We start from the raw sequence: 15,505 nt of genomic DNA, 5'->3' as shown, positions 1-15,505 counted from the left end.
TTGTTCATGAAGGCTGGAAATGAAAAATGCCTTATATTCAGGTGTGCAGAATTATTAGGCAAGTTTTCTTTTACAGGCAAAATGAGCCAAAAAAGAGATTTAACTCAGACTGAAAAGTCAAAAATTATTAAATACTCATGAGAAGGACGCAATACTAATGCAATACTAGAAATTGCAAAGTTAAAGCATGACCAAGGGACAGCAAAATGCTCATTGGGTCAGCGGGGTCAGACAAAAACAGGTGGAAAAGAAAAGACACGTTAACTGCAAAATAATTAAGAATTATGTGTGAAACCATCAGGAACCCTTTAGTCTCCAGCGCCACCATTTTCCAGGTCTGCAACCTACCTGGAGTCTCCAGAAGTGCAAGGTCTCAGGATCTCAGAGACTTAGGTTAGCTAAAGAATCCTAAAAAATGACCCGCACTTGATAAGAATCACAAGCTGAAGTGTTATAAAATACATGAAGACTGGGTTTTTATAGGCCTTATAAACAGACAGCTTGAGAGTGACTCCTGAAGGACCAGCACCACATCCTCTTGTACCACTGTTTGAAGAATTTATCTTCCAGAATCTGGCAGTAAGTTTTGGAAGATCATTTTTAGTCCATCTCTGCAAGACAGACATTTCAGGATAAGAGATGGACTAAAAGTGAACTCAAACACCTTACTGCCAGATTCTGGATAAATTCTTCAAACAGTGGTACAAGAGGATGTGGTGCTGGTCCATCAGGAGTCATTCTCAAGCTGTCTGTCTATAAGCCCTATTAAAACCCAGTCTTCATGTATTTTATAACACTTCAGCTTGTGATTCTTATCAAGTGCAGGTCATTTTTTAGGATTCTTTAGCTAACCTAAGTCTCTGAGATCCTAATACCTTGCACTTCTGGAGACTCCAGGTAGGTTGCAGCTCTGGAAAATGGTGGCGCTGGAGACTAAAGGGTTCCTGATGGTTTCACACTTAATTCTTCACCTTAATTCTTAATTATTTTGCAGTTAACATGTGTCTTTTCTTTTCCACCTGTTTTTGTCTGACCCCGCTGACCCAATGAGCATTTTGCTGTCCCTTGGTCATGCTTTAACTTTGCAATTTCTAGTATTGCATTAGTATTGCGTCCTTCTCATGAGTATTTAATAATTTTTGACTTTTCAGTCTGAGTTAAATCTCTTTTTTGGCTCATTTTGCCTGTAAAAGAAAACTTGCCTAATAATTCTGCACACCTGAATATAAGGCATTTTTCATTTCCAGCCTTCATGAACAATTATATATCACTTATAAATGATTAAAAACAATATTAATAGTAGTTATTAAGATTGATGTGGATTGGAATTGGTAAAATGTGCTTGGGAAAAAAATATGATCAGAAAATCAACTTGCCTAATAATTCTGCACTCCCTGTATTTTATCTGCAACAACAGTTTGGACTTTTATACAGATTTGTTTGGCCATTAACTTTTAAATGCATCATTATGCATTAATATGAGAAGAGCTCTCCACAAGAAGGACCCGCGGCTGCAGATCAGCGTGCTACTGCATTTCTCTCTGATACAGTAGGAAATGAAATGAAATGAAATGAAAATAAAAGAAATGAAATGTGGAGGATTTTAACTGTGTCAAGATGATTAACAGGCCAGTTTACGGTGACAGGATGCGACAGAGAGCATCCATTGAAGACGCTATTTTATGATGTGATAGTATGTCGCAAAGCTGGTCTACTCTTCTGCTACACACTCAAAAGTATGTCGAAGAATGAAGAATGAAGAATAAATTGCTTCTTCACTGCTATTTTCTTCTTATTTTCTAATTTAAGAAAAAAGCTAAGATTGTTTTGTATAATGAGGCCTGTATATCCGCTCAGTCAAATTTTGTGCCGCAAACATCCATGAAAGCTTTTAACTATCATTCACACAACGTGATTTTTAAATAATTTTAATAACATGGCCATTCAAAACCGAACGGTCCACCATATTGCATATACTAAAGCAATAACCAACAGAATCATTGTGGGTGGGGATTGATGTAACAGATATCGGATATCAGTCGATATACATAAAGTGAATGTAAACAAGCGGGACCAAAAAAACAGAAATTATCAAAATGATCAGATCTTTGCATTAATATTTGCAGTGTAAAGTAAAGTCCAAGTCATGTGACTCAAGACCATAACCAAACTGTACCAAACCTGACCAGAAGGGGAGAGGTTACCGTGGTTACGATGGCAGTTGGCAGCAAAAATATCAGCTCCTGATATCAGCATAATTTTGCCAGAGAATGTATGATTTTTATGACTCAAACTGTAATTAATTAATTGGATACTTAATTGTGAACAATAGAGGCAGAAGATTTTAAAGGTAAGACCTCTAAAAAGATTTATTTTTCTGTCATCACCTAAAACTGGATATAAACTCAACATATCAAGCTAACTGCTAGCCAAGCTAACATTCCGTGGCAGTTAATTCAGTTGAGAACAACATGGGCCTACCTAAAGCAGAGGCATTTTTCAAAAATGAAGAGGAGTTGGAGGTAATATATCCAACAGAAGTTAAATCTGCCAAAGATAAGAAAAAGATGAAAGAAATTATCCTGAGAGAGAACCCAGAGATACTGCTGTCTGACTACACTGGACCAGAAGACAACAGAGTCCGGTGTAACCTGCTCTTCTTCACTGAACACCCATCAGTCTGGCACACCATCCTCTGCTCTGCCATGACATGCAGAAGAAAAGGAGGCATCAGCAAAGGCAGACAACTCACTCTAGAAGGAGAAAATGACACAAAGCTGACTGTGAACCTTTATCATAATGGTACAGTCATGGCCCAGGGACCAGAAACCAGCCTTAATGAATTCCAGAGGAACTTTAAAAACCTTAAACTGGAAGTTCAGAAGATTAAGAAAGATCCTGAAGTAAAGAGAAACACAGAGGATGGACTCTGCAACACAATAGGTACCAACATAAACCCCAGTTCAAGAACTCCTATAACAGACAGACACATCAGCACTCCTGCATCTCCCAAGATAAAGGCCTTGAAAGACAACATCGCTGAGCTGGAGCAGGACTTCTTCCTGTTTAAAGAGGAAACTACCAACAACCTCCACCAGCTCCTGAACCTGAACAGCCACCACAGCATTCAACAACTTCAACAGCTCTGCTCCGCTGTCAGACAACTGGAGGAGGACAATCAAGAGCTGCGCCAGGAGCTGAGGAGGGTGAGAGAGGAACTGGTTATAAGAGAACAACACAGCCACACTCTGGAGAGACTGCTGGAGGAGACCAGGAACCAGCTACACACAAAACAACATCAGCAGTGTGTCAGCACACAAACACACAGCACCTCCTCTCCTGAAAGAGTCCCAAACTCAACTCAACATCAGAAGAGAGTCAGCACACAACCTCAGAGCTCCTTCACTCCTGCAACTCGTCAGTCTCCTCAAGCCCCTCAGAGCCTCAAGAGGAAAGAGAACAGCAACACCACACAGAGTCACCCACCACGAACAACAACAACAACAACAACATCACCCATGAGCACCAGCAGAGAACAGAAGAGTAAAGACAACATCGTCATCCTCTGTGACTCCAACGGCCACCATCTTGACCCCAGACGACTGTTTCCGGGGAGATCTGTGAAAAAGTTCTGGTGTCCCACCTCACACTCTGCTCTGAGACTGCTGCAAGAGGGTGTTCTGGGTGTACCGTCACACATCATTCTTCACACCGGAACAAACGACCTCAGTGCTAGAAGGGTGGACGTCACTAAAGCCCTGTCCAACGTGGTGAAAACAGCCAGCAGGATCTACCCCAGAGCCAAGGTCATCATCTCAACCCTTCTACCTCGCAGAGACGTGCCACACAGGATCATCAGCACAATCAATGCGGAGATAGCTAGAGTCTGTGCTCCAATGCCGAATGTCCACATAGCCGACCATCAGCGCATCACCCACAAGCATCTGTACGACCACATCCACATCCATCAAGAGGGCATGAGACTGTTTGCAAAAACCATCAAGGAGTCAGCCCTGAAAAGCCCCCAGAAAACACATCCTGACCGCGAAGAGAGGGTCAGTCAGACAGACAGCTACGCCGCTGTAGTGGCCGGACGAGGTAGAACAGACACCAGTGACCTGGTCCAGATAAAACACATGCTAAAAATGATATGTGACAACCTGTTAGCTTAAGGAATCACAGTATGTCTGTAGTCAAGTATGATCATTATTTCTTAATGATTTCATTATTTCTTTTTATTAGTTTATTTTTAAATGTAACATTTGTAAAATTAATTCACTCACTATATTTCTATATACCTTTTATATTACTTTTTTAATTGATTAATCTATATTTTAAAACATTATTTGGTCATAAATTCATACATTGTTCCGGTAAATACAATATTTTTCAATGTCATCGTTTAAAATAACATGTTATAATATTCAAGGGATGTTCTCTTCAGCTTTTGGAGAGAAAATGACTAACCCTGATTTTGTCAATACTGTATATAGTTCAGAAATAATTATTTTACTTGAAACATGGAGTCGTTTAGACTCCAAAACCCGCACTCCTTTAAACTACAGAGAGCTACGAATACCCTCAATCAAAAAGCCTAATGTTAAAAATGGAAGAGATTCAGGAGGAATCATAGTTTGGTTCAAAGACCATCTGTGGCCTTATATTCAACCTGTGAAAAAAGGGAAAACACATATTTGGATAAAACTTAAAAAAGAGCTTTTGTGTTTAGACGAGGACCTGTACCTGTGTGCCACATATATCCCCCCATATGAGTCACCTTATTATAATGATGACATCTTCTCAACCCTACAGTCAGAGATCATTTACTTTCAGTCTCTAGGATCAGTCCTGTTAATGGGGGATCTGAATGCTAGAACGGGGAAGGAAGTGGACTACATCAGCTCTGATGGAGACAAATATATAAACGGTCCACTTAATCATCAACAAAAACGATATACTAAAACACGTCAGAATTATGACAACACAATAAACAGACATGGAAAACAAGTCCTGCAACTCTGCAAAAGCCTGGGTCTTTATATAGTTAACGGCAGAACAAAGGGTGATTCTCTGGGTCGATTTACCTACTGCTCACATTTAGGCAGCAGCACGGTAGATTACACCATCACAGATATAGACCAAAATAAAATCAATTATTTCACAGTGATGCCACAGCTACCGTTATCAGACCACAGTCACATGGTCCTCAGTCTGAACAGGTCAGTGAATCTTCTGCCATCTTCAGATCAGAAGGTTAAACTGTATCCACTCCCCCCCAAATTTATATGGAGTAAAGACAGTCCTGTCCAGTATGAAGCTGCGCTCCAAAGCACTAATGTTCAGAACATGATAGACTCATTTCTATTGACTTCTTTTAGTGAAGAGAAGACGACAACCAATTTAGCAACTGAACAGTTAACAAAAATCTTCTCTACAGTGGCCAAAAAAGCCCTGAGAAAAAGAAAGAATTATAGAAGCAAAAAAGAAATGGCTAATGCTGGTTGGTTTGATAAAGAATGCCAAAAAGTAAGAAAAGAATTACGTTCATTATCAAACAAAAAACACAGAGACCCAGCAAACCAACAAATACGAGCCACATATCAAGAAACTCTTAAAATGTACAAGTCATTATTAATACAGAAAAAAGCTGATCACACGAAAATAAAACTAAACAAGATTGAGGAGGCAGTAGATCAAAATTGTTTTTGGGAATTATGGAACAATTTAGACAAATCCAAAAAAGCCAAACACCTTCCCATCTATGACCCTAAAATCTGGACCGAACATTTTGGAAATCTTTATTCACCAAACCAACCAACCCTTAGCCAAAAACATCTGACCTCCCAACTACATAACCTGGAACGCACTATAAAAGACCAGCTAAATAATTTAGACCAGCCCATAGCATTAAATGAACTGACAGACAAGATGAAATCCCTAAAAAACAAAAAATCCTGTGGCGTGGATGGAATATCTAATGAGATGCTGAAACACAGCAGCCCCAAACTGAAAGATGCCATTCTAAAATTGTTCAACCTGTTATTAAAATCAGGAAAATTTCCTGAAATATGGAAAGAAAATTTGATAACTCCAATTTTTAAACAAGGTGAGAAGTACGACCCAAATAATTACAGAGGCATCACAGTGAGCAGTAACCTCGGAAAACTATTCTGTTCCATTATTAATGACAGATTAGTTCAGTTCATTCAAGAACACAAAATTTTAAAGAATTGTCAAATTGGATTTATGCCCAATCAGAGAACATCAAATCACATTTACACACTTCACACACTAATTCAAAAATATGTTCATCAAAAAAAACAAGGAAAAATATTCGGCTGCTTCATTGATTTTAAAAAAGCCTTTGATTCTGTATGGCATGATGGGCTTTTTCTAAAACTTATCCAAAGTGGAATAGGAGGAAGGACATATGATATCATAAAGGACATTTACAACGGGAACAAATGCTGTGTCAAGATCAATGACAAACAAACTGATTATTTCAGTCAAAATAAAGGGGTCCGTCAAGGCTGCAGCCTCAGCCCGACTCTCTTTAATATATATATCAATGAGTTGGCATCAGCACTTGAGAAGTCCTCCTGTCCTGGTCTGACCCTCGAGGGCAGAGAAATCAAATGCCTCCTGTACGCCGACGACCTTCTGCTGCTGTCACCTCATGAAGAAGGACTGCATGAAAGCCTCTCAATTCTAGAGCAGTACAGTAGCGACTGGGCCTTACCAATTAACATGGACAAATCCAAAATCATGATCTTCCAAAAAAAACCTCGCCTTACTGACAAAAAATATAATTTTACAATCGGGGGAACACTTCTCAATCATGTCACATATTATAATTATTTGGGTCTCACAATCTCAGCTTCTGGACAATTTGAAATGGCAATGAAAGATCTGACCGATAAGGCACGCAGGGCTTATTACAATATAAGAAAATCATTGTTCAAATTCAACCCACCCATAAAACTGTGGATGAAAATTTTTGATGCCATCATCAAGCCCATTCTTTTGTACGGCTGTGAAATCTGGGGCCCCAAATTTAAATTAAACTATGAATCGTGGGACAAAAATCCTATTGAAATTTTCCACCTCGAATTCTGCAAAAATATCCTGGGTCTCCACAGAAATGCCCCTAGTCTGGGTTGCAGGGCAGAACTGGGCAGATTCTCTCTCTTATCTGAAATCCAGAAGAGAGCAGCGAAGTTTTGGTTTCATCTGTCAGACTCACAGGCAGATGCCTACCATCACTGTGCTCTTTCATACAGGGCAGGACACCCAGAGAATGACCCCTTGCACTATTTAGTAGAAACACACCAACTAAATTCAAAAATTCAATTCAAACTCTCAAAAATTAAAGAAATAGGTCAAAGAACCCAGGAAAAATACACCCATGATTGGCAGATCAAAGCAGCACAAATAAACAAATTAAAATGCTTTCACAAAATAAAGACAGAGTATCAATTGGCACCTTACTTAATGAAAATTAAAGAATATCGTCAGAGAAAGCTCCTGGCGAAGTATCGTCTGAGCGACCACAGCCTGTACATAGAGACGGGCCGACACAAACAGAGCTGGAGAGCCAAAGAGCTCAGACTCTGTTCAAACTGCTCCGATGGAGTCGTGGAAGATGAACTACATTTCCTTACACAGTGCAGCAAATATAATAATATTAGAGAAACATATTTCACCCAAATTGGTCAAATTCTACCTGAATTCCAACAAGCAAGCCACATTGAGAAACTTTGTTATATTTTAGGAGAGAAAGAGAAGTGTGTCCACCTGGCAGCAGAGTATGTGTCCTCCTGTCATATTATGAGGGACAAAGAATAAACCCTCTCCTTTCATTTTTTTTCTTTCTTTTTCTTTTCAATCTCATTACTGCTCTCTGTATTTATTTACCATGTTTTTTTTTTTTTTTTTTTTTTTAACCACTTGTTAAATTATATGATAACATATACAATATAGCCATGCATGTATATATATTTCTTTTTTCTCTTCTTCCTTTTATTTTATTTAATTATCAGTCTATACCTGTATAACCTATTACATGTTTATTGCTTTGGCAACATTGTATCATAACACAGTCATGCCAATAAAGCCCAATTGAATTGAATTGAATTGAATTGAATTGAGTGGGGTAAGATGAGCCAGTGGGTAAGTATCTTGGCAACCGTACCATTTTATTGTCAGGTGACCATATATTGTAGAACCACCCGTCATTTCTGCCAGACTGAAAAGGAGAAACACATGGGAGGAGTGAAAGTCGCTTATTTGTTTTTTTTAAAACTGTTTTTGGCTTGTCAAAGTAAGATTTTAACATGACAGATGTAATTGCTCTTTCATCAAAGAAAATTTGTCCAGGTCTAAATCTATTTATGATGCATATTGGTGATTTAGCAACGTATAAAACCATGCAAGCCATTTAGCTAAATATTGGTAAGCTAGCTAGTGTTTTCTAAAATGGCAGATATGGGGCAAAGTGTGCTGTGGGGTAAATTGAGCCAGTGTTTTAACTTACCCAACCATAAAGCACTGAATTTAAGTTAAATCTGAAGGATAAACTGGTGTCATTTCAATGTAATATTACGCAACTGGTTTAGTTTATCTTTATTTTTGAGTTAATTTGATAGGAACAGTGTACAAGTCCACCAAATCCTTCTCTGATACGAACCAGAGGATGTTTAATCATATATATCTTTCCACCTGTAGTCTCTAATGGCCTAACATGGTCGACATTGCAGAAAAACTACCATGTCAAGATCCTTTTGACTAAAATGTTTATTAGTTTCAGTGACATTTATTCATTCTTATATAGTTTTTATTTAATTTTACTCAACAAACTCTCTGTTTAGTCTGTTTATAGGAAGGTTACAACTTTGATGTTCAACATATTGTTTCAGAAATGCAAACAATTAAACATACTGAAATTTCAACTTCATTTGGTTGGTTTTATGTTGTTTAAGTTAGCTTTAAAAAAAAAAAGAAATATGAATATTTGTAAAAGGAAATGTGAAGTTTTTAAAATAGGTACATTATCTTTAAAATTACACATGGGTTTGATTCAGATTCAGTTAGATAGTCAGTTTACACCCACCTACTGACTCGGCTCAACTTACCCCTAACCTGGGGTAAATTGAGCCAGAGGAACACTTTTTTATAAGAAGCCATGTTTTTATAACCCTTTGTCATACATGTATTCTGATCATTTAAAATGATAGGAAACATCCTGAAATTACTTTAAATACTTTCATTGTACTTCTGCCTCATTTTCCCTTATCTTGAGGGCCACATAAGTAAAAAATAGCTCATCTTACCCCACTCTCCCCTATGCTGTCAGAAAAAGGGCTAACACAATCAATAAAACTGCTAGATTACTGTGTTATTGCAAAACATTATTATTTTAATCCTTTTTTAGAACCAAAACTGCTTGTGAAGTGAGCAGGAAGATGCTTCAGAGTTTTGGTATAAGTGTTTGTTTGATTCTCAGTTTCATGTCCTTAAACAGGTGCAGGTACTGACAGATGTCGGTCTCACCACCGGGTTTAACAACGGATTTCACTCCGCAGTCTCTTTATCTAGAACAGTCAGTGTTTTAAAGAAAGCACAAGCCTTTACGACTTGAATTGTAGTTTGTTTTCTGTTTTAGAGAGGCAGTGAATCAGTGCTTTCAAAAAACAAATATTTGTATGCCATACAATCTACACTTATGAACACAGAATTTAGCTACAAGAGAAGTTTGATCATATCTATATTACAGCTCATCTCTTTACATCTAAACATCATTATAATTGTAAATAAAATCAAATGGGTAATACCAAATCAAATAAACAGCATCTATTGGTACAGTTTACAGCAACATGTTCTTTAAAAAATATATGATAAATATTTTTTTAATTAATGCTTGAACAATTACAAGGAAACAAAACATTTGGTGCAATGGTGTAACGAATAAATAATAATAATAATAATAATAATAATAATAATAATAATAATAATAATAAGAATAATAATAATGAAAGGCCTTGTTTTTCTCAAAAAAAAAAAAAAAAAAGTCTAGTCAAATACCAGTGAAACGTCACGAACGAATATTGACGCAGTGCGCAGAACCGGAAGTCGCGCAGTATCCGGTTAAACAGCACCGACGATGGTGTATGTGTCAAATGGTAAGTGCTAAAAACAAATCCTGTTTCTTTAAGAAAAATAATGTTAATTTGGGGAAAAACAAAAATGTACTACTCTTATTACATAAAGCAAACTGTCATATGTGGCTAAATATGTAATATGGCGTCACTGTGTTTGATTCATGTCACATCCATTATTGCTGGTTTGCCTGTGACTCTGCCGAACACAGATGTTTGATATGTTTGTATGAACTATCGATGCGACCCTCTTTAGCCCAACATATGGTTTTGTTAAAGTTACAGATGATATCCGGTTAGGAATGTTGCAAATGATATGGTAAACACACATCTCCTGAATATTAATTAAACAAAGCTGACGCATTTGTAATCTTGTATCTTATTGGCTCGTCAGTTTGAATATTCATACATCAGTCTGTTTATTGGCTTTCTGACCTGCCGACGTCATGTATTAAATATTCATAAAAACGCGTTCGCATTGGGGTTCACGATTTTTTATTTATTTATTTTTTTTTTTTTTTTTTACAGTGATATTCGTCATATATGTTTGAATGTTACTCTTCTCTTGATGTTTTGTGTGTGATATGTTATTGTAATATTTTCCTCTCTGTTCAGGTCAGGTTCTGGACAGCAGGAGCCGGTCGCCATGGAGGTTGTCTTTCTTCAGTGACCTGTTTTGGTCTGCAGTCGAGTTCATTGGCTTGTTGTAAGTTTGTGATATTGCTTGAATATATCACAGAAAACCAAACTGATTTGGTCATGTCTGGATAGGATACTTAGTACTTGATCACATGACTAGGTGCACTAGTACTAGTGATGATTGACCTGCCTGCACTAGTGATCTGTATAATGTCTCTCCAGCTTCCAGACGCTTATTCAGCCAGATCTGTCCAAAGATGGACGCAACAGCGCAACGTCTCGCTTCAGCGACGGCAGAGGGTACGTCCGAACTCAAGCCCGCATCTGTTAGCTTTAACTCATTTCACGTTCTCTGTGTTCACACTGTGATGTTCTCGCAGTCCTCCTGGATTCCCTGGCGGCCGCAGACGGATGGGTAGAATAAACCATGGCGCAGGTCCCACTCCTCCTCCCATGGGCGGGGGCGGATGAGGAAGGTTAGTTAGAGCAACCTGATACAAATATACTGAGAGAAATTCATTAAAATGAACATTTTTACCTTTTATTTCATTTATTATATATACATTAGTGTGCAAAAATGACATCTGGAGGGGATATTTGTTTTTAATGACCCTACAAGTTTGATTAAAACATCAAAATATGAGGATATTTTTTAAATATCTTAAATATGTGGGAAGAATAAAACACTAAACTTGGTTAAGGTATTTATCTGACAAAATTATTTGGCAAAAAAAAGGCAAACTTAACTACAGCTGCAGGTTTGATTTTTACTATGGAAAAACAAGCAAAGAAAAACAAAAACGGCAGGAAAAAGCAAACACTGACTACGACTTAATCAGTTATTAATATTTCATTGGTTCTCTCTTGTGCTCATAATTTCTTTGTATGACAGCCTGGACAAAAATTGTGTTGCATAATTTGGCATGTTTTTACAGAAGAGGATTAGGGCCAAGCAAAAATAAAAAAAAATAAAAAATATTATAGAGATTAAAGTCATCATAATGCAAGGAAAAAAGTGTTACTTTCCAGAAAAAAAGTCTAAATAAAATGTTGAGAGTAAGCGCGCATTCGATCCGTGTTCATTGCTGTTAGAGGACATGACAGAGTTAGATCACTAGGCCTATATTTTAGGATTTCTTTAAAAAACAAAGAAATACAGCTTTAGCTAATTATAACTGAATAATAAGTAGCATACGAACTTTAAAGAGAATTTGCAAGCGGCTGGGTCTTTTTAGAAGAAAAAAACTGTACAGTTTGCACGATGTAGGCCTACTCGCAAACAATACTGGACATTCTAACACGCTTAGGCTAACAAGAAAAACGCTTATTATTAAGATATCAAATTCTGTACACACCTTATTAAACCATACTATGTGCATATAAGCATGACTTCACCCTAGGCTGGATATAATAGACATTTATCTTTCTGTGTAGGCTATTTCATAAAGTCTGCTTATGTAGAGATGTCCTTTATGTTTTTCAGTTTGCACATTTACAGTAAAACACATCAACGCCACTTTTTTCATTCTTTTTGCCTGTATGGTGATTAGATTCACTGTTTTTTATTGCTGCCCTGAACTTGAGAATGTGACACGTCTGGTGTGCGGCATATGGCGCTTCATCCATAGAGATACTACTACTACTCTTCTTGCGCTGAACGAATACACTTAAAAGTATGGCAAACGTTGGAATCAAGAATTGAGAAAAGAAAAGAAAGCCTAAACTATAGCTTGACTATGTGATCTAACTGTGTCATGTCCTCTATCAGCAAAGAACACTGATCAAAAATGTGTTTATTCTTGACATTTTATTTAGACTTTTTTTGCTTGAATTGTAACTAGTTTTTTCTCAAAACATGACTTTATTTTCAAAATTTAATGTCTATTCTCAACATTTTATTTAAACTTTTTTTGCTCGAAATTTAAAGGTCCCATTCTTCGTGATCCCATGTTTCAAACTTTAGTTAGTGTGTAATGTTGTTGTTAGAGTATAAATGAAATCTGTAAAATTTTAAAGCTCAAAGTTCAATGCCAAGCGAGATATTTTATTTAACAGAAGTTGCCTACATCGAACGGCCAGTTTGGACTACATCCCTCTACTTCCTTCTTTAATGACGTCACTAAAACAGTTTTTTGACTAACCTCTGCCCACAGGAATACACAAGAGTTGCGTTTGTAGAGTGTGTTTGTCGCCATGTCGTCGAAACGCTGTTATTTTCATCCCGCAGTCCAATCACCGGGTCTGATTCCGGCTCAAATTGATAGGGTAAAATTAAAGACATGTTTACAATAACACTGAGCGCGTGCATCTCCACGTTATGGTAAGAGGCGTGACCTTTCCGGGCAAGATGCGCTAAACTGCTGTCGAATCACAACACAGGAACCGCTGGCACAATCAGAACTCGTTACATATTTCTGAAGGAGGGACTTCATAGAACAAGGAAGTCATCAGCCCGTTTTTATGACAGTGGAAACAGCGGTGTACAGATAAGTAAATTATGTGAAAAATACTGTGTTTTTTTACACGCGAAACATGAACACATGTTATATTGCACACTATAAACACAATCAAAGCTTCAAAAAACCACGAAAAACGGGACCTTTAACTAGTTCAATCTCGCATTATAATGACTTTTTATTTTGAGATCACAAATAAAACGATTGGCTTAAAAGCACAATGTGATTACAAAATATTTAATAATATTTGAAAAATGATGAAGATGTTCATTTTCTAGGCCGGACATCACCTTTGCCCACTAGTGCCCATTTAAGCTATTGTTATTATTATTATTATTATTATTATTATTATTATTTATACATTATTCTCCTTAATTAGAGTCTTATAACAAATGATTGTATTTTTTATTTTTCTTACTTGTGCAGGTAAACGCCTGCACACTGTTGCAGGCGCAGAGGACTGTGATGCGCTGCTGCTCACGTAGGGCTCCGTACGTCACGCTCCTCTTCCCGCGGCTGCCGCTGCCGTCACGCAGCTTCTTGACGTTACTCTGGGAATTCCTTGTCCGAGGGGCCAGAGTGTCTGATCATGGTGGCCAAACCCCAACACACACACACACACACACACACACACGTGTTACATAACTCCACTCTCTGTTTTTTTTAGTAATATCTTATGAAATATATGTAGTATCAGATATTGTATGTAAAATTTGCATCAATAAAGATAAGTTATGTTGATGATCATTTGACTTCTGTCTAGACTGGCTTCTGTTATTGGGATCTGAGTTCCTACAGTCAAGAAAACCTGGAAATATCAGGGGATTTTTGGTTTCACAATTAGGTGACTTTAAATACTATCATTAAATACCTACAAGACTTTGGATTCATTGTTTAAGGATTATGATTAGAGGGGTTATATTTTTAGGTTAATGGTTGAGTTACAGTTAGGGGTCCAGTTAATAGTGAAATAAAGTATTAATATTACACTGATTATTGAGATAAGAGACAAAACGTCCTATACACAAAAGTCCTCTTTATGTTAAAAATAAATTCAGCAAAATAAAAATAATTAAAAGGTTACATCTAAAGGAAATCTGGATACTTAGGACATTCATTGCTTTTATTTTTTAATAATTTTGTTAGTATTATTTTAAAAGCACACATTATACTTGGAAATACATGTAATTTAGCCTGTCCTCAGCATGAGGTCACAATGTTAAACTGCCAAACAAAGTATTTAAAAAAATGACAAAAAAATTATACATTTAAATTGAAAAGGCAGAGATCTGTAATATATCAAACAATACAAAAAGTAACTCTTGAATTATATTTTTCATAAAAAAAAATACCTATCAAAATTGTGTCCTCACGTTGTGTCAACTCTGAATGTTTTATAATTCTGAATAAATCAGGCAGTGTCATGATCATCTTTAACACTGAGGACCCCTTTCCTTTTTCCTGCTCATTGTAGATCTCAGTAGTACACATAGTCCTGGAAGTTTTATAGTTTTTAATATTTTATACAATGTTGAAGTCTCTGCGGTCACAGCTTTAACATGTCAACTCAGTCATCCCGGTGTAATAGTTTCTGTAAATAGTTGTGGGAAAAATTTTGGCATTTTTGATATGTTCATCAAGGCAGCTACAACTGAGAAAGAAAACAAAAACAAAATTGCTCCACTGTACAACATGTGGTTAAGGTGGAAAAATGTTCCATTTTGTTAACTCCATCAGATGTCAACTGCATCAGGTTTGATGTCTGATGGTTGACACATGCTTTCAAAAAGTCTATATAATATGATTTAATATGTTTTTTTGCATATGGGGAATTCTCAGTATTTGTCAGCTCCGTCATTGTGTCAACTCCGTCAGTATTTGTCAACGCAACTCCGTCATTATGTGTCAACTCCATCAGTATTTGTCAACACCGTCAGTATTTGTCAAGTCAACTCCGTCAGTATTTGCCAACACGTTATTATGTGTCAACTCCGTCAGTATTTGTCATCACCCTCAGTATTTGTCATCTCCGTCAGTATTTGTCAGCACCACCAGTATTTATCAACACCGTCAGTATTTGTCAACACATTATTATGTGTCATCTCCGTCAGTATTTGTCAGTACCGTCAGTATTTGTCATCTCCGTCAGTATTGTCATCTCCGTCAGTATTTGTCAACTCAACTCCGTCATTATGTATCAACTGTGTCAATTTTGTCAACTCCATCAGAATTTTTTAACTCAACTCTGTTATTATG

At 37.0% G+C, this 15,505-nt stretch overlaps 1 protein-coding gene across 1 annotated transcript; it reads left to right on the top strand.

The window, feature by feature from the left end:
- Positions 1–10,067: 10,067 nt before the first annotated feature.
- Positions 10,068–14,001, top strand: selenok (selenoprotein K). Its single transcript, XM_048211101.1, has 5 exons — positions 10,068–10,178; positions 10,770–10,860; positions 11,016–11,093; positions 11,174–11,269; positions 13,676–14,001. The coding sequence occupies exons 1-5, from the start codon at positions 10,160–10,162 to the stop codon at positions 13,677–13,679; spliced, it is 288 nt and encodes a 95-aa protein (XP_048067058.1). The 5' UTR covers positions 10,068–10,159; the 3' UTR covers positions 13,680–14,001.
- Positions 14,002–15,505: the final 1,504 nt, after the last annotated feature.

This window comes from Megalobrama amblycephala, linkage group LG12 (genome assembly GCF_018812025.1).
Source record: "Megalobrama amblycephala isolate DHTTF-2021 linkage group LG12, ASM1881202v1, whole genome shotgun sequence".
Classification (NCBI taxonomy): domain Eukaryota; kingdom Metazoa; phylum Chordata; class Actinopteri; order Cypriniformes; family Xenocyprididae; genus Megalobrama; species Megalobrama amblycephala.
This window is presented reverse-complemented; position numbering and strand designations above follow the sequence as displayed.